The sequence below is a fragment of the Gekko japonicus genome, unplaced genomic scaffold, assembly GCF_001447785.1.
Source record: "Gekko japonicus isolate JY-2015 unplaced genomic scaffold, Gekko_japonicus_V1.1 scaffold823, whole genome shotgun sequence".
NCBI lineage: Eukaryota > Metazoa > Chordata > Lepidosauria > Squamata > Gekkonidae > Gekko > Gekko japonicus.
This window is the reverse complement of record NW_015170915.1, coordinates 649,390-668,530: the sequence shown is the minus strand read 5'-3', so window position 1 is coordinate 668,530 and position 19,141 is coordinate 649,390. Positions and strand designations below refer to the sequence as shown.

At 43.6% G+C, this 19,141-nt stretch overlaps 1 protein-coding gene across 1 annotated transcript in view; it reads right to left on the bottom strand.

Annotated features, from left to right (window-relative positions):
* Window positions 1–6,080, bottom strand: part of LOC107116745 (aquaporin-2-like) — a 21,129-nt gene extending 15,049 nt beyond the window's left edge. Inside the window, exon 1 of the mRNA XM_015418735.1 lies at window positions 5,718–6,080. Coding sequence (XP_015274221.1) covers window positions 5,718–6,080 — 363 coding nt within the window. The remainder of the gene's footprint in view (window positions 1–5,717) is intronic.
* Between the last annotated feature and the right edge of the window lie 13,061 nt (window positions 6,081–19,141).

Here is a 19,141-nt window from a genome sequence, read left to right as displayed (position 1 = left end):
CCCCCCTGGCTTCAGCCCCACTGATCTCCTTCCCCCCCCCGGCTCCGGCGGCGAGGCCTGAGCACCTTCCAGCCGCCAGCCCACCAGAGTTCCCAGAGCATTCTCTGTGCACATGTGCAGGGAATGCTCTTTTACTTTTTACTTTTTAGGCAATTTAAATATTTTTTCCAACTTTTCATATATTTCTGCACTCTTGGGAATTGCCCAAAGTGCGCAGGAAAATCTCCCTGCCCCCCAAGTGCCCCTGATGTGCAGATTTAGATATCCGCATGCAGGGGGCAACTTGGGAATTAGATATATAGATGTAGTTGGGAGTAGGATCTCACAACTGTGAGAAAGATTCTCTTTTCATATTATTTTTAATAGTGTGGGAGTTGCTGCACTGTGACTTCGTGTGTGTGCGTGCGCATGTGTGTGTGTTTGGTGAGGGGTTTCTTTGTATGTGTGTGTGTATGTGTGTGTGCCTGGAAATCATGGTTGGCTTCTGGTGTCCACTAGTGGGGTTTAGACATTTCAGAGAGGTGGCTTACTACTGCTTGCCTCTACATCCCAGCCCTGGTATTCCTTGGATATCTCCCATCCAAGTACTTGCCAGAGTCAGCCCTGTTTAGCTTCTGAGATCTGACAAGATCAGGCTTGCCTAGGCTGTCCAAGTCAGGACCATGACTTCTTGTTTATGTTGTGTATTTTTAATCCCACCCTTTCTCTAAGGAGCTCATGGTGGCATACTTCATTCATCACTCTGTCCTCACAACAATCCTATGAGGTAGGTTAGGCTGAGAGAGTGTGACTGTCCAATGTTACCCAGTAAGCTTCATGGCAGAGCAGGGATTTCAACTTGAATCTCCAAAATTCTAGCCCAACACACTAACCACTACACCACGCTGGTTCTTGATGGGTCTCATTAGAAGTCTGCATGGTTCCTTCTCACATTAACATTGTTCCAGACTCTCAGAAGAGTGGTAACAACATGGACTCCTCCTATGTGACCTCAGACTTTGATATTATCAAGTGCTCTGGGACGGAGCCATTCGTCAAGTGCTTTCCACACTGTTTAAGCTCATTGAAAAGGCCAAGGGTCCAATTGAATGAATTGGACTTTGTGTGTGAGATGACAGAGACTGGGGCTCTTCATAAGTTGATTGTTTTCATGCTTGTAAATCAAAATTAAGCTCTGCAGTTTCTTGTTGCACAACCCACATTTATGTTTGTCACTTTCCCAGATCTGGGTAGTAGGGACTGCTGAAACAGGATAATGGGCATTTACAAATGCCAAGAGAAGGAGTTGAAATAACCTGCTTGCCAGTCTAGGACCAATAAGATGGTCATTTTTACACAGCTGAAAAGGGAAGGGCTGACAATTCCAGCCCTGCTGTTTAGCAGTGCTGGAATTGGCACTATCTGACACAACTGTCAGCAGAGCTAGAATATAGCACAGAGACACGTTACTAAATCCCATATAAATGGCTTCTTGGAAACAGGCTGCTGTATTTATGGGATGCACAAAAATAAAAATAATTCCAATGGAGGGTTAATCCTGCAGTTCTGATGTCAACATGGTCAATTTTGTCCTTACTGTTAACTAGTTTAAGTTTGAGTCCAGTGGCACCTTTAAGATCAACAAAGTTTGAGTCCGATGTTGGTCCTAAAGGTGCCACTGGACTCAAACTTTTTTCTGCTGCAGACCAACACGGCTACCTACCTGGACCTAGTTTAAGTCTGAATGGGATTGAGGAAACCAGTGGTTAGGAGTCTAACCTTTTATTCTGGTCAGATTTCTGAATCTTTAATAGATATTTATTTATTTATTAAATGTACATCCTGCCCTCCCCAATTGGGCTCAGGGCGGCTAACAAAAGAGGCATATGCCATAACTCAACAACTAAAAACAGAATAAAACAATCCATCACAAACAAAGTGCCGGTGCTCTAGAGAATAAGCTCTTATCAGTCCAAGATGGGGTTCCATTAACTAGCATAACCCATCAGCATAAGTTCCGGATAGTACTGTCGTCCTTTCATAACTAGTTCTTCAGTTTGTCTGGTCATCTTGCCAAGGCCAGCTCATATCCTGGTAGAATCCACCATCAAAGGTGGCAACTCGGTTGGTGGTACAGTAGCGGTGGTGGCTCCTTTATTCTTAACAATTGTGAAAAGGGAATATTGTGTCTCAAATGTGCTGGGTGGAAAGAACTGAAGCTGAGTAATGTATTTCTATCCGTTGATTTTTTAAAAGTCCTAGTGGCCAAAAATAAAGAAGAGGTTTCTTATACTATTCTGTAAACAAGTAGGTTATTTCAGGTCAGTTTTCCTTCCTTTGGTTTATCCACCAGTTTATTAGAAACTTCATTCTTAGAAATAAAAATATAAAATAGGATATTATGTACTGATGCAAGTTGTGTCAGAATATTGTGACTCCAGATTGTCAGTACATACTTAATGGCATATGTTGTGTGTTAATAACCACCACTATTGCAGAAGCCTAATCGGCAGAAAGAGAACCTATCAGTGGAGCGAATGGAAAACTAGTGAAGGAGAATTGTTGAAACTCTATTTCAGTGAGTATGTATGTACTGACAACTGGGGATATAGTTAATATGTTGTAATATAGTTAATATGACATGGAAATATAATTTTCAGTTCACAGCTAAAGAGTACCAGCTATCTGAAGTAGCGTAACGTGAACGCGGCAGTGAACCCAGCTGTGTATAGCTGTACTCACATATGAAGTGGAACTATTGCACTCCTGAAGTTTTTTATACAAAGGAATTGTGGACTCTAATTTTATTCTCCCTTTGTATCAAGTACTTTTTGTTCCTAGCTCTGTAATATATATATATATGTGTGTGTGTGTGTGTGTGTGTGTGTGTGTAAAGGTAAAGGTTCCTTGACTAAACACCGAGGCGCACGGAACGCTGTTACCTTCCCACTGAAGTGGTCCCTATTTATCTACTTGCAATTTCTTTCTTTCGAACTGCTAGGTTGGCAGGAGCTGGAACTAGAGATGGGAGCTCACCCCATCATGCGGCACCCATATATATATATATATATGGGTTCTTTAACAAAGATTTCAAAATGTTTGAATTGTTTCATACAATATAATTTTTTTTCTGCTTATGTTCGTAATGGGTTCTTTAACAAAGATTTCAAAATGTTTGAATTGTTTCATACAATATAATTTTTTTTCTGCTTATTATATATATGGGTTCTTTAACAAAGATTTCAAAATGTTTGAATTGTTTCATACAATATAATTTTTTTTCTGCTTATGTTCGTAATGGGTTCTTTAACAAAGATTTCAAAATGTTTGAATTGTTTCATACAATATAATTTTTCTGCTTATGTTCATAATTCATTCACGGAGTGTCTTTATATTTATATAACCACCTGGAGGCTGGCAACCCTAAGACATCTGCACATGTTGAATTTCTGTCCCTCTTCTCTTATGCAGTGGAAACCATAGATGTAGACAGAATGAAATGGACTACTAAGTCTAGTGCCTGTTGCTTTGAAAGTAACAGAATTTGAGTAATTTGATTTTGTCAGAGGAAACAAATACCAATTCAAAATGGGTAGCCCTGTTAGTCTGTCTGTAGCATAGCAGTAGACAAGAGCAAGAGTCCAGTAGCGCCTTAAAGACTAACAAAATTTGTGGCAGGGTAGGAGCTTTCGTGAGTCACTGCTCACTTCTTCAGATAACTTTCAACGAAATACAGATTTAACTTAAGGAATGAGACACATGATTAAAGTTCTTTATAACCTCCCAGAGAGGCACATTGCTCAGTAACAGAACACTAGATTTACATACTTGGAAGTACCAGGTTCAGTCCCTGCCTGGCATCTCCAGTTAAGACTATCTCAAGTAACAAGAATAGACCTCAAATAGCTTCTGTCCATCAGTAAGCAGTACCAGCCTTACCTATACGTTACACTGTTTACGGGTCTGCCCCTTTTCCTTCTGTGGGTCCTGTTGAACAGATACGATCTGGGAGTTTGGTGTTGCAACTGAATCTCTAGGTATGCAGGAGCCAAATTCAGTACATCTTTTATCTTGCCCTTCCTCTAAGGAGTTCATGGTGGCCTATTTCATTCTACACTCCTTTGGCATACATTTGGTTCAGAAGAGAAGAAGAGAGATTGGATTCATACCCCACCTTTCACTCAGAGTCTGAGAGTGGCTTACAATCTCCTTCAGTTCCTCTCCCACAACAGACACTCAATGAGGTAGGTGGGGCTGAGAGAGCTCTGAGAGAACAGCTCTGAGGTAAGTATGGCTTGCCCAAGGTCACCCAGCAACTGTATGTGGAAGAGTAGGGAATCAAACCTGGTTCTCCCAGATTAGAGTCCACACTCCTAACCACTACACCAAACTGGCTCTCAGGACCATGTTGCATGAGGAGAGGGGGCTTAAGCAGTTTTCCTGATCCAAGGGAGCTGCTATTGCCTGTACTTGGAAAACTTACATATAGCAGTTGCCCCAATGGGCAAATATAAATTCCCTGGGGCCATTTCAGTTCAGGTGAATGGTATATGTTTGGAAGCCCCATTTAAACACATACCACAATCTGAATCAGGCCCCTGATTCACCTGGGAGTTTAGTTTCAGCATGCAACTCCCAGAGCATGTCTTTTCAACAGGGCCCAGAATGGAACCGTATGGACCTGTAAACAGCATAATGAATAAATGAAGCCCTTAGATGAATGGATTGCCTGGTTCAGTGGAAGGCATGCTTCTGTGGAATGCTGGAGTTTAATCTAGAAAACCTGGAATCAAACCTCAGGTCAGTTAGATAAAATGGAATTACAGTGACCTTAGCTAAGCAGTTTCCCATGAGAATTCACCATTCAATTAATTATTGCTTTCAGAATAGGGAATCGGAGTGCTAAGACTTCTGAACGGAACTGGAGCATCAAGACCAGCCTCCTACTCCAAAGCCCCCTCTGTAAACCAGTAGCTCCCAGCTCCAGTTAAACCATAAAAAGGAAGTAAACATGATGCCTTCAGAGCAGCCGATATCGACTTATCAAACAAGCTGAGCCCACATGTCACAGGGAAAATCATAACCCTTCCCTTTTCCAGATCAGTAGCCATTCTGATCCGTGTGAAAATAACCCATAATACATGCCCCTAAATGACACAGATCTATCTTGCAAGACCCTGATCTATCACATTCTGAGAATTTTAACCTTGCAGTGTCACAAAAGATTCTGGGCTACGGTTGCTTGGCTTTACCTCTTTTCCTTGCCATAGATACATGTCCCAAAGTCCAAGTCACAGATTCCTAAATGTTGCCCAACACATAAACAATTTCCTGTAATTCACGGGCTGTTTTTGCTGTCAAGTCACAGCTGACTTATGGCAACCCTGTACGGTTTTTAAGGCAAGAGATGTTAAGAGGTGCCTTGCCATTGCCTTCTTCCCCGTCAAGACCCTGGTATTCCATGGAGGTCTCCCTTCCAAATACTAGCCAGGGTCTGAGGTGATCGAGCAAGCCTGGGCTATCCAAGTCAGGGCCAGTACAACACAACTAGATTGTATTTCTTCTATTACAGTGGAGGGTAGAATTAAGTGAGAGCCAAGATTTCTAGCATAATACAACTGTGTGAGAAAGAAATATCTCCTTCTACTAATCTAGATTTCTTGAAGACCGTGGTATACAGACACATGCGGCAGTTGTCCTTTGCCCTCCTCCATCTCTAATGGTGGTAGAATCCTTACCCTGTTTATAGCCAGGTTGCCTCGGATGTGAGGTGGTGTGAGCTGGTGCAGAAGGGCAGCCCCCGTCACGGCTCCCAGGATCTGAGCCACCACGTAAAAGATGGCCCTCAGGAAGGAGACATGAGAGCCCACCAGACAGGCCACAGTCACTGCGGGGTTGATGTGGGCCCCACTGACATGCCCCACCGCTTGAACCATAGTGGCTATGACCAGACCAAAGGCCAGTGAAATCTGGAGGACATTTGGTGGGGCAACAGGCCAGTTGAGAGCGGAGCCCAAGCCAAAGAAGATGAAGATCAGCGTGGCAAGGAATTCTGCAAAGACAGCTCGGGTGAAGGCCACGGAGCGGAGTTCCCACATCATGGATGACCAAAGAATCGGAGAGAAGAGCCAAAATCAGTAGCTTCGGCCTGGTAATTGGTGCCTTATCCTGGAAGGATGCCGGAGGACAATCTCTACTAGTGTATATATGCTTGCAGAACAGCCAGGCATTTTCAAGAGGAGGTGGGGTTTGGAAAATGGATTTTTTTTTTCATTTCTGTTCCAGTTCAGGAGGTTTCAGAGCCAGCCTTCTCCTCTGATAGAGACATTAACATTTGCCAATCTTTTACATATATGTATTTTTTAATCTTGTGAGTCCAATTGGTCCCAGCCCCAGGCTGAAATGCAATATTCTGTCCATAGAGTGTGTTTGAATATGGTAATTTTCTGCTGCTGTCCTCTGTTTTTCTGGTTTGGCCTTTCCTCTTGAGTTGGCTCTGAGGCACTGCTCCTGTTCTGTTGCTGCACACTGTGATTTAACCATGTTAAGGGAGGATTCAAAGAGAGAACAGACCAGTGGATAGAATGCATGCCTTGCAGTGGCCACCTCCAACTCTGTGATCTGCTATACTGAAAAGCATATCAGCAGTATGGATTTGCTAGTCTGTGAAACCACCACCAAATTCTTAACGTTCCTCTAACTGCATTCAAATATTGATTTTTCTAAGGTCCTCAATCCACTTCCAGTGTTGTAATACAAAACTTTTAGCTGTTATAAAGGCATGGAAGATCCATTTTCCGTGACCATTGGTTAGCCTCCATGAGGTGGGCAGATAGTTTATAAGTACATAAACAGCCTCAGAAGTCAATGGACATTTTATTACAAAACTGATCTGAATTTTCCCAGAAAAACTGAGTGACTGGACACATCCGAAGCTTATGTTTAAGGAACACATCCTATGAGTTACAATGCCAACAATTAGACACTTATCCTTTGCTAAAGATCCGCTGTGGTGTCCAGTAGGCATAAACATAATTTTTTTTGCTGAGGAGTCACAACTTCAGATCCATGGCCTTATAGAATGGCCTGCCTGTAGTCTCCTGGCTGTCTGCAAACTGTGCAAAACTGAACTATTCAAGAGGGTTTTTCTGTGCAGGTAATAGGGTTGCGGGAGCTGCAGTGGCTCAAGTGGTTAAGACGCTGAACTGCAGGCTGTGGAAGGTCAGTAGTTCAGCAGTTCGAGACCCGAGTTGCCACATGACGGAGTGAGCTCCCGTCTCTAGTTCCAGCTCCTGCCAACCTAGCAGTTCGAAAGCAAGAAATCGCAAGTAGATAAATAGGTACCATTTCGGTGGGAAGGTAACAGCGTTCCGTGCGCCTTGGTGTTTAGTCATGCCAGCCACATGACCACAAAAACGTCTTCGGACAGCGCTGGCTCTTCGGCTATGAAACGGAGATGAGCACCACAACCCTAGAGTCGGATTCGACTGGCTTTCGAGCAAGGGAACCTTTACCTTTAATAGGGTTGCACTGTACAAAATGGTTCACAACTTACTGGAATGAATGATTAGGGACTGTGGTCTATACTGTTGTAGCTTATTGAAAGTAGGATCCTTTTATCTATTTTTTTTACCACTTAACGTGTCATGTGATAATGCTTATTGTATGCTTTAGTTCTTTCTGATGCATACAGAATTCTAAAATCCTAATGCGTTGGTTATTGAATGTCCCATTTTGTTGACTATTCTAATTCACAATGGTCTATAACGCACGTGTGTTTTCCATTGCTTTCAGTGTACATTTCCGGCAGGGTTTCTGCATACATGTTCCTTTCTGCATACATTTTCCTCCCTTTAGTTCTTGGTTTGCTTTCTGTTCGCTTTCTCCCCACATTTTCTGAGAGCACTTTTGTAGTGATTTTTTTTGTTTGCTTCCAAGTTGAAGTGAATCCAAGAGCATAATAATTTAATAGGATCCCCCCCCAACCCATTGCCACTTCTTGATGCCCACTCCCCCCACCCCACATCAAAGTCCTTCTGCCCATATTCAGCCACCTTCTGCTGCCCCCTCTTTCATTGCTGCGCAGTCACTGTTTTTAATTTCTCTATAGCGAAATGAGACTAATGATAAAATGCTAATAAAGAGTTTAAATCTCCAGTACATATTTTTCCCCAGTGAATATTTAGCGATAGGATGCCACTTCCCCACAGCACTTTGTTCAGATGTGGACACCAGCTGTCATGCCTGCCCCTGCTGATGTCATGCCTGCCTTTGCTGATGCCCCTGAACAGGCTCCTGAGGACCCTGAACAGGCTCCTGAGGACAGTACTGCAGCAGAAAGGCAAAGACTGGATCCTGTAGCTGAAAGCTATCTAAGTGGTGAGGAGGATAGAGCCTCCCAGGGAACACCTGCAAGGGATCAGTCTCTGCTGCAGCCCAGTAATTCATCATCAGACTTGCCTCCACCTGTAACCAGGCTCAGGAATGTAAGAAGACAACAGCTGAGAGAGCGAAGGCAGAATGCACGCATGCGTGCCAGAAGATCTCTTAGCCCTGATTACTGACAGGATCCTGTCCTCACTCCTGGCTAGCTAATGAGTTGATTAGCTAGCACTGTATATATGCAAGTCTGTTGCCAGCAGTCATTTGTGCTGGCAACGTCGTTTGTTCAGGACCTGAATCCTTGCCTCTCTGTTCCAGACCTTGTGGAATTCTTCTCGGCTTGATCCTTGGCTTTTGACCTTCGGCTTTGTTGACCCTGCGTTCATCTCTGACTCCTCTGGTATTGTTGTGATTTATGGACTTGAAACTTTGGTATGTCTGACCCTGCTTTTGGACTGTGATTTTAACCTGCTTGAACCTTGCTACCTGATTTGCCCGGCTTGACCTCGGACTGTTCCTGGACTTTTGCTTGCTTGCGTCACACCCCCTGGTCCTGCCGTGACACCAGCCTCGTGCTGAGACTGAAAATATCCTAGAGCCCTAGACCCCCCCCCAACCCCTGTGGTGGGGGGACATGGAGAAGAAAAGGAAGAGATCCAAAGGCAGAAGAGGAATTTGATGAACTGGGAGCTGGGCTTTAATTATCTTCTGCCTGCACTTTGGCAACGAGAATTGCTAACCCTCTGCAAACTCTAGCACAGTCAATACCAGAAACCCCGTGCACATGTGCAATTTGCAGTTGCAGAAACGTCACCAACCCCCTTTCCCTTCCACCGACCACCCTGTGCGTGTCCAGCCCACAACCTTCCCTGCCTTACTACCCTTTTGCAAACGTCTCCCCCCACCACCACCACCAGTGACCCAATAACTGAAGTGTGGGTTGTCTCTCTGTAACGCAAGACATTCTGTAAGAGGGGAGGGGAGAGAAAGAGAGAAGTTCTTTCCCGAAGAAAGGGAAAAATAAAATCAGAACAAATGATAAAGCTAATGAGGACAATTAATTACGTGAAGGAGATGAAATTCTCTCCCCCCACTACTACCTCTTGCAGGCGAAACTGCACCTCTGTTAATTCATGGCAACTGATTAGGACATCTATGCAAATCTTGGTTTAAACTATTAACTTAATTAAATGATGGGATTATTCCTCTCCCTTAGCGTGCTAAGGAAATGCACCACTTAAAAGACACATGAAGATCGGAGCATCCCCCTTTTCATTAGCAATCGAGCACTAGGGCTTTTCAGAGTGTTGTTCAATCATACAGTTGTTCATCATGGTTTTATTTTGTGTGTGTTTTACTTTTGCTCCATATTTTTCTACCAGAAAAACAATAAATCACCGTGTATGAATATACAATATAAGCAGATATTTATATATAATGCTTTTAGAATTCAATTGTCAGCAAGATTACAACTATAACATCTTAAATGCGATCTTAGGCTTGACAGTACATATGAAACACTACAGTATAGCCTCAGACAAACAACGGATTTCTAGTATAAGTCCGTTTACGAATCCTTCTTCAGGTTTGTCGTCTGTATTCTTATCTTCAATAGAATAAAGTGCTGCAAGCTGCAATGAAGTGTAACATGCTTAATAATCCAACAAAAAACATAAAATTTACTCTAATATACAAAGGAGGATTTGCAATTTATAAACTCACCATTATTTCACAATGTAAATTCTTATACAGTTTTTTATACGTTATCGCGTTTAATCTAAAGGAAAGCAGACAAGCACAATGAATATTCTACAGTCCATCAGTGACACATATACAAGAATAATTCCAAGTAAAACAACCATTTCAAAATTTACCAACCTGGTGACTGGGGAGCTCCTATCATGCTCTCATGTGACAGAGTCTACAATGTGATATTTGACTCAGCTTCCCTCAGTGTGGCACAATGTCACAATGGAAAATTTGTAGGATACAACAGGTGTGATGTTTTAAAATGGCATTTTTATCTTAAAGGTACCCTGACCATTTACAGAAAGGAACTCAAATCAAGTTCCTGATTTAATCCTGATGGAATCAGTGTATGTAGTCTGAAAATAAATTCAGCTTCTTTCTGTAATAAAACCCGGGATATGTCTACTTGATTGTAGGATTGTGATCTATAATGAGACAATACCATAAATTTAAAATCTTCTGGTTTGTGTGCTGCAGTTTTGCAGTTACAATATAGTTCCAGTCAGAGTGGGACACTTTAAATGTGGGAAAAGTTGTAATGTATGTCCACTATCTATTGTAGGCTCTGTTTTTCAGCATCCTACTAGTACAGAGCAAGTGAAGATTAATCACTTCAGTAATTGTAATACCTCTAATGTAGTATATGCCTGTGTATGTGTGTGTAAATTGGTCTACATGGGAATCAGTACAAGACCTATAAAAAATCCGTATACAGGAACATCTATCTCGTTTTAGGAACCAGGTGGAGTCTGCTCCAATGGTTGCCCATTTCATAACTGCAGCACACAAACCAGAAGATTTTAAATTTATGGTACTGTTTCATTATAGATCACAATCCTACAATCCTTTTTCATGCATCAGACACATTTGTCTCTTGCCTACAAAAAGCTCGTGCCAGGATAGAAGAGATAGTCACTAATCCATCACAATATTTTATGTTCCCTAGGAAAGCAGGATTATGTCCCTGACAAGGACTGAAGACAATGACTCAGGACTGATTAGCATTGTGATTATTGTTCCTCAAAATAGCTATTAACATGATAAGGAACTACATGGACTTGTGCACACACACAAATAGCCACACCCTGATATAGCATTTACAAGGCTAGCAAACTTGTTTTTGACTGTCTTGAGAGTGCTCCTGTTTATTTAGCATGTCTTTATCATCTGCCTTTACTCTAAGGAGCTTCAGGCAATGTACATGGAGTTATCCTGTTTTAACCACAAAGAGAATGAAGAATCAGTCCCAAGAACAGCTTCTCACCTTCTAGGTAATGGGATGCATGAACTTATCTGCCATCACTGTTTCCCCGGAGGCAGCCGGACAATCTGATTTGGGGGAGAAGGGAAAACCCCATTGAGTCAAGTTAAACTTCAAGGAATGGGTGACGTTCTTTTGGCACCTAACATATAATCCTCAGCTGTGGCTTCTAGCAGGTTGTGCTCATGCTGGGAGAGAAGGAAAAGGGATCCTTGGGGTAGTGGTCAGAGCAGAGGTGTCGAACTCATTTGTTACAAGGGCCGGATCTGACAAATGTCACTTTCTTGGGCTGGACTAGGACATGTGTGCCATAAAGCGTAATGCCAGGTACCAGAGAGATAAACTGCATAAAGGACAGCCGTTGGTAAGCTCCAAGTTGGTGTATCCTCACTGCAATGCCCCATGGGCTTGGAGGGGGGTGCAAAGGAAAACCCATATGGGCAGACTGGAGAGCCAGCAGTGCAGCACTGGGCAGATGCTCCCATGCTGCTTGACTGCTACAGATGAGGTTGTTCTGCTGTGCTGAAGCCACAGTCGGAGTTGCTCTGCCCACTCCCCCTGAACAGTCTCCTGTTCCCTCCCTTGCACTAGCCGCTCATGGACCACATAAGAGCCTTGGATGGGCCGGTTCTGGCCCCTGGGCCTTATGTTTGACACCCCTGGGTTAGAGTGTCAAGAGACAAATCTGGGAGACCCAGATTCAAATCCCCATTCTGCCATGGAAGCTTACTAGGTGACCTTGGACCAGTCACAAACTCTCAGTCTAACCTACCTCACAGGGTTGCTGTAAGGATAAGCCAAAAAAAAATGTAGGGCACTTTGGATTCTCATTGAGGAGAGCAGAGAACCATGTATGCTGTCCTAAGCACCTTTGTGGAGGGATGGGATAAAAATGTTCATTATATCATATGCAATGCCCAAAAGGCTTGGTTATTAGCCCACACTAACTGCTGGGGTGCAACCACTTGATTTGGGCATCTGCACAGTGGACTTGATGAGCATTATACAAATGTTATGTCCAACACATGGAACTCTGATGTCTACATTTCTGTTTTATCTTCAAGGTAAGTCTGCACTGGAGAAAGAAACAGCAAGAATATTCTTGATATTACAAAAGCATGAATGGTGATGTCAAGAACTTTGTTTTCACATTAAAGAATTAAACTGGGTCAGGTGAAGAGTTCCAGACGGGCCTCCTGACCACTTAATCAGTGGAATACCATTCCCGTGAGCCCCTGGAGCATGAGGCCATTAAGCACTCTTAACAGAGACCAAATATTAATGGTTGATAGCAAAGCTTCTGTAGCTTTATTACATTTGAGAGGTTTCCTCAAACTGCGGGCAATCAAGGAAGTGGGTAAATAATGTGCTTTTGATGGCCATTTTGCAATGCTAACTGTGGCTTAGATTGCGGTGATAGCCATACTTCTCTGGGTCGAAGGAAGGAAAACAAACATCTGGCACTATCTACATTCCACAAAATCTGCTGAGATTCACTATTATTGCCAAGGTGGCAGTGGTGGGGGGTTCTTTCCCCCTTTTTTTCTTGCATTCAGTCAACCAGTTATGCATGCTCCTTGACTAGTAGAAATACCTGAGTGCTCGAATGTACTGAGCACTAAATGTACCGAGTGTTTTATCAACACGATGTCCAAACTCGTTCAAAGCTAAATCTCAACAGCACGGGCAGGGGTCATTTCGTAGAAAAAGAGGTGCAGGACCTCATTAGCATAACTTATTAGCGTAACTTAGTTGCATATGCCACACACCCTGACATCACTGGAAGTGTGTCAGAAGGCAACACCCACCACTCAGGCTCCATTGGACTGTTTTGGATTGCTAGCTATTGGGGGGGAACGTGCAAATCTGTCCTCGCAGAGGAGGACGAGCTTGTACCTGAAGGCAGCCCGGGGCGGGGGGGGGGGGGCTCTGCAACTTACTTGGCTGCTTCTTGCTCCTCGTGGCCCGACTGAGGGCTGCTGGGAGCAGGGGGCGGGGCTTGTTGCATGTGCCCATCCCCTGGGCTCCTTACTGCCGGAGCTCCGCTCCTGTGCGCTCCTGCAGGAAATGACCCCTGAGCACGGGAATGGCCTTCTCTTTTCCAAATTAATTACATATTCCAGAGATAAGGAAAACGAGTACAGGGCCTGAGATTTGTCAGGTTCCTGCGCTTCTGCTTCAGTGCAGAAGGTGTGTACTCTGTCTTTCACCTGCAGCCATATCCTGGCTGGCGGCGATGAAGAAAAAGTCGCACTAACAGAAAGCGAAGATGGACTTCAATGAATCGAATACCTATTAATTTAGTTAAATTATTTATATCCTGCCTTCTGTCCTTAGACACAAGGTGGGTAACAAAACAAGTTGCAAGCACATAAAAATAATAACATTTGATCAGCAAGATAAACACAAAAGAAAGAAAAAACCCCCAAAGAAAATACAAGCAACACAAAAGATAAAAGCAGCCAGATGTACTTAAGAAGGTTCTCCCTGCCAGGCTCTTCTTTTGGTTCTCCCACTATATGAAGTGTGATGGATGGTTACAAAGCAGAAAACCTTTTCCATTTAGGGAACTCCCCACCCACTTCAGGCCAAAATGTTCCTTTTCTGCCATGGTTTTCATAGAATGTGTCTCGGGGGTAGGGGTGTGTGTCTTGTACTTTGGCCTTGTAGAGCTGGCAGGCTGGCACTTTAAAAACGTGTAAATGTTTTAATTTGTAAAATGTGTTAGTTTTTTAATGCTGCCATAGGGCTGCCAGCCTCCAGGTGGGACCTGGAGTGCTCTCAGAATTATGACTGATCTCCAGGCCACAAATATCAGTTCTCTTGGAGGAAATGGCAGCATTGAAGGATGAACTCTGTGACATCACATCCCATTGTGCTCTCTCCCCAGATTTCATCTTCCCCAGGAACCACCACCAAGTCTCTGAAGTCAGAACTGGCAACCCTATTTAATTGTGCAGAATTTCTTATGTCTGTAGATGTGACTTGTGGATATGCATGAGCAGAGAGTGAGGCATACAAAGTCTTTTAAATAAACCAATAAACCTACACTTCAACATTCTAATAATGACCAATAACATGATGGAGGATCCGGGAGATCAAATGTATCCTTGGAGCGCCCAACAGATCATGATTCTACATTTCCTATGGAAACTCTTTGTTTCATACCAAAACTATAACATTTATTTATTAGTTTGATTTATATCCCGCCCTCCCAGAGGCTCAGGGTGGCTCACATATGGCAAAGCCGAGTGCAAAATACAATACATTTAATACAATACATCAATGAAGGATTGTCCCTTTTATCCCAAAACATTGACTATAGTTTGCCCTTACCCAACTGTAGCCAGAGATCATCAGTCAAAGCCAATAGTGCTGTTTCAGTCCTGAAACCAGGTCAGAAGACAGACTGAAAAGAGTTAAGGGCAGATACTTCATCCAGAAATGCTTGCAGTTATTCTGCCATAACATGCATAACACTTTATTTTCACATCATTTTTGTTTCCTTCCATCAATATTTTCCTGCATTTTTCAACATTAGTTGTGGTTAAAAAAAAATGGCACTATTTGTATAAATGTATACACACACACAACCCATATCAGTGGCATATCAAAACTGTAAAACATGTACACTTAATGTGATATGAAGAAATCTAGAAAGGCAACAGGAAAAAGCAGAGAAACAAATTTGACAAGTGGTGAGATGAGAAGCTAGGCTTTCCAGGTTCACTCTGGTGATGGAGGGTCCCCTGGTGCCAGCAGGCACTTCCCGCCGCCAGTCAGCTGGGTAGTGGGAGAATAAGAGTGAAAATGGGGGGGAAGTGATGGGCAGCATCCCCGATGCAGTGACGTCACTCCCTGTGCATCTGGAAGTGATGTCAGAGTGTCTCTGAGGATGCTCTAGCATCCCCAGAGACATGTTGATGTGACTTATGGGTGCAGGGGAGTGATGTCAGTGTGCCACTGGCAATGTCTTTATATCACTGGTGAGGCCCACCGACCCAGTAAGTCTCCCACCAGTTGGCAACCCTATGAAAAGCTGATCTTTTCTCCCTTGTTGAAGCCTCTAAGCCTTGCTGGGACAGTGATTTTTTTCCTGGGAGAAGGTGAATGAGAAGTCTACTCTTTCCATCTACAAAAAAATTACCAGGTTCCAGCATGGATGTGTAGTGATTTTTCTTTCATGGGGGGGAATCTGTAGCCCACTCCCAGCTAAGCTTCTGATCAGCTGGGACTCTGCTATTGATTCTAGCAAGGCTGGGGCACAGCAAAATTTCCCAAGGTGGAGACGTCAGAACCCAACTCCCAGCTGCTCCCATCATGCCACACGGCAGGGAAAACGATGGTCGAACTGCGGCAAATGTAAGCTGCAGCAAAGTTGAGATGGCGCAGCTGGATCTCACAGATCCCCCGAGCCGCGGCGCGGCGCTCCCTGGCACGATCAGATGCCGGGGAGAAAGCGACGGTGCGAAGGGGAGCCTGGCGAACTGCGCATGCTCACACATGCACAGTTCGGCCAGGAGCCAGGGATGCGCCGGCGCAAGGATGCGCCGGCGATCCCATGGCGAGTGTTGCTGCGGCCCGTTGAAAAGAACCACCTCGGGAAGTGGTTCTTTTTTGGAGCGGATCAACGCCGGAAGGGACGGATCAGGGACGGAGACGGTACGCTCCCCAGATGTTGATGTGGGATCGCGCCCATTTGCTCTGCCCCCATTCTGTCCCGCTCCCGGCCCAAACGGCCTCGTATGGACAGGACCTTTGACCGGCAAGACAGCTGCAAATCTCTTCAACAGCTGTTCAAGTTTTTGGTGCAAGCCCAACATCTCCCTGATCAGCTGATAGGCTGCTCTGTTGAACAGGGTATGCCCAGCTGACAAAGAGGTTCTCTGCAAACTTTGCATCATCCCTAAGGCAGATGCATTCCTCCACACTCAGCAATTTAAGTTTTCAAACTATGGGGAAAGATCCCAGCATCTCTCTCTCTCTCCCTGGTTGACTTCACAGCTGCGCACATTCCCTCTGCACTGGTTTTCCCCCCACTGGTTTATTTATTTGTATATTCTGTTTGCATTCTGCATCTACAAGCAAAACCCACTTTTTTTTTTAGCTAACTGGCTGCTTTATCTAAGATGAAGAGAAAAGCAAACATCTCTCAAAAATTTTAACTGCAGATCCAACCCTTCCCCCCTCCCTCACCTCCCCCCCAAAAAACAGTTTGATTCTGCAAAAAGAGAGAGAAGGGAGGGGGGAATCCAGGCCCACACATGCAAGACTGACACATTTGGGAGCAGGGAATCCCATAGCCTTTTATATTTACTGATTCCTTCGTATGCTCTCTCTGGCTTTTTAAAAGTTTGCCTGAATGAGAGGGCATGTCCTCTTTTGTCTTTGGACAGGGAGGGAGTGTCAATCTAAAGAGAGAGAGGAGGAGACAGGGGAGGGCAGTGGGCTGCACTTAAATTCCCACTGAAACCATTCTACTTTAGAGAGGATTAGCAATTCAAAAGTATCACAGCAAAAGGAGTTTTGGAAACTGCGGGGCATCAGTGTGCTGGAAATGGTCTGAATGCAGATTCCTGTGAAACAAATGCAGAAACAAGAAAAAGCCCCAACACAAGCTGGAAGTGAAAGTGAGAGGGAATGAAGAATGGAAGAATAGGATGAGCTCAGAAACTAAGGCAAAATATGGGTACAGAAAGGGCCTCTCTCTCTCTGCACTAACAGAAATGTATCCTTCAGTAGGCAAAGCAGGGACAAAACAGGAACACAGTATTTTATCAAGGACAGGTGTTAACAAATAGGAGGAGCCTGATGTAATAAATACAGAAGACTGGAGAATCTGGTGCCTTTATTGATAGCAAGATTTGTGTCTTTAGTTACATGGCATGTCCCTACATATGGCTCATCCGCAATCTCTCCCCCTTCCTCTTTTCTAGCCAACTCATTTTCTTCGTCATCTGGTTTCTCACCTGTTCTCACATCCCTTTGCCCAAAGAACAGCTGGTACCGTATCTGGGATGTGCTGCTCCAGTCAGGTTTACAGCAATGATGTGGCTTTCTTCCAAGGCAATTGGCTGGATTTTCCGGAAAACAAGAATCATAATTTTGAAAACGGTCATGCATGAGGATCTTCTGTGTGCCTAACTTCCTGCCTAACAGCTCTGTACTGCTCAGCTCCTGTTCAAAAGGATGGTATTTCAGCCCACAACCGATGTGTAGTTTTCGATAACTCTGCTTGGGAGTACTAAAATTTAACTGGCCTGGATATTGCACAACTGTCCTGGTGATGCATCTGTGACTACCCTATAAATTAGGTGATGTATTTATAATTGATGTCAGGAGATGCAAGAAGTAAAACGTTATTGACTGAGGTTTCTTGGAAGGCAGACAGAAAGAACACTACATCTCAGTCTATCTTGAGAAACCGTATTGACATACTGGCTTTTAAAATTCAACCAGGTTGATAAAAAAGATGTTCCCAGTACTGTATGCCATTTTAAAAATCTATGCTAGAAACCCTACTAGGTTTTTGGGCTGGTTTGTTTGTTATTATTATTATTTTTGCCCTCGAATCACAGCTGACAGGTCAGCTCTTGTTAATACTCATGTCTACTTATTTGTAAGACCTCAAAATCAGTGACTTTTCTAAAAAAAAATGTTATCACTCCAAATATTAATTATAAAATATGATGGTCTTCCTGCACCCAAGGAGGGGTACTGATAGTATTCCAAAGTCTAGTTCCCCACATCATTTAAACATTATGCTGGCAAAACGACATGAAATAACTTAACTATGTGACTTTGCACACACTCACTATCTCACTTAAATGGGGTGGCTTTGTATGCAGAATAGCACACTAGAACCAATACCTGGCAGAGCCATGGATCTCTGAAGCGCTACCTATTTCTATGTATGTAGCAGCCAAAGGCCCCATTTCAGCAAGAAGTTTGGTACGTGCAGAGTCGTACAGGTAAGTTCATTTGTTCTACTGGTGTCATGTTTAAATCTGGCAGGCTGTCTGGGAGAGGTATTATACATGTGTCAGTCATAGCTAAGTCTTTTAAGTCTTCCCTTGCTGACTAGAACAATGAAAGGTGGGAGTGGGTTTATTTCTCACTCAGTGATCAGGTACATTTTCTCTGGATCTAAAAAAGCAAGGGAGAAGCTTTTTTAAAAATGGAACTTTGAATCCTGGGCCAGCAAACAGCCTAAAGGGGCACCAGGTCACACTGATTAAGCCAGACCAACTCTGGCCAACTAGATCATATGGCATTTGTAGGTACAAGTGATACATTTCTGATATAGTTTAATAATATTCTCTGTCTTGGATCAACTTCTCCTTAATATGATAAAACAGGTTCTGGACTCTACCACTTCAGCCTGATCGGGAAAGGGGGGTGATCACATGATTGAATGCTCCTCCACCCACCTCCCAAATTCCTACACACAGAAACCTAGAAGAAGTCAGGGAGAAGGGTTTTAGTATTGTCTTATCGCCCTGTGGAAGGGCATTCTGTTGTATGGTACCTCCTAGAGTCTGAATTGGTACAGTCCAGAGATTTACCACTTTGGTGAGAACCAGATCTTTGTCATGCTACTTAAACCCTAAGATTCTTTTTTTTTTGGGCCCCCCGAAGGGGATTTTTAATTGCATTTTTCTACAAACTACAACGAAAAGAGGGAGGGGGAAATTACAACTAAAGGAGAAAGGAAAGTAAACCACTAAAAACCCAAGTATAGAAGATCATTATAACAGCTTGTATCAGTTT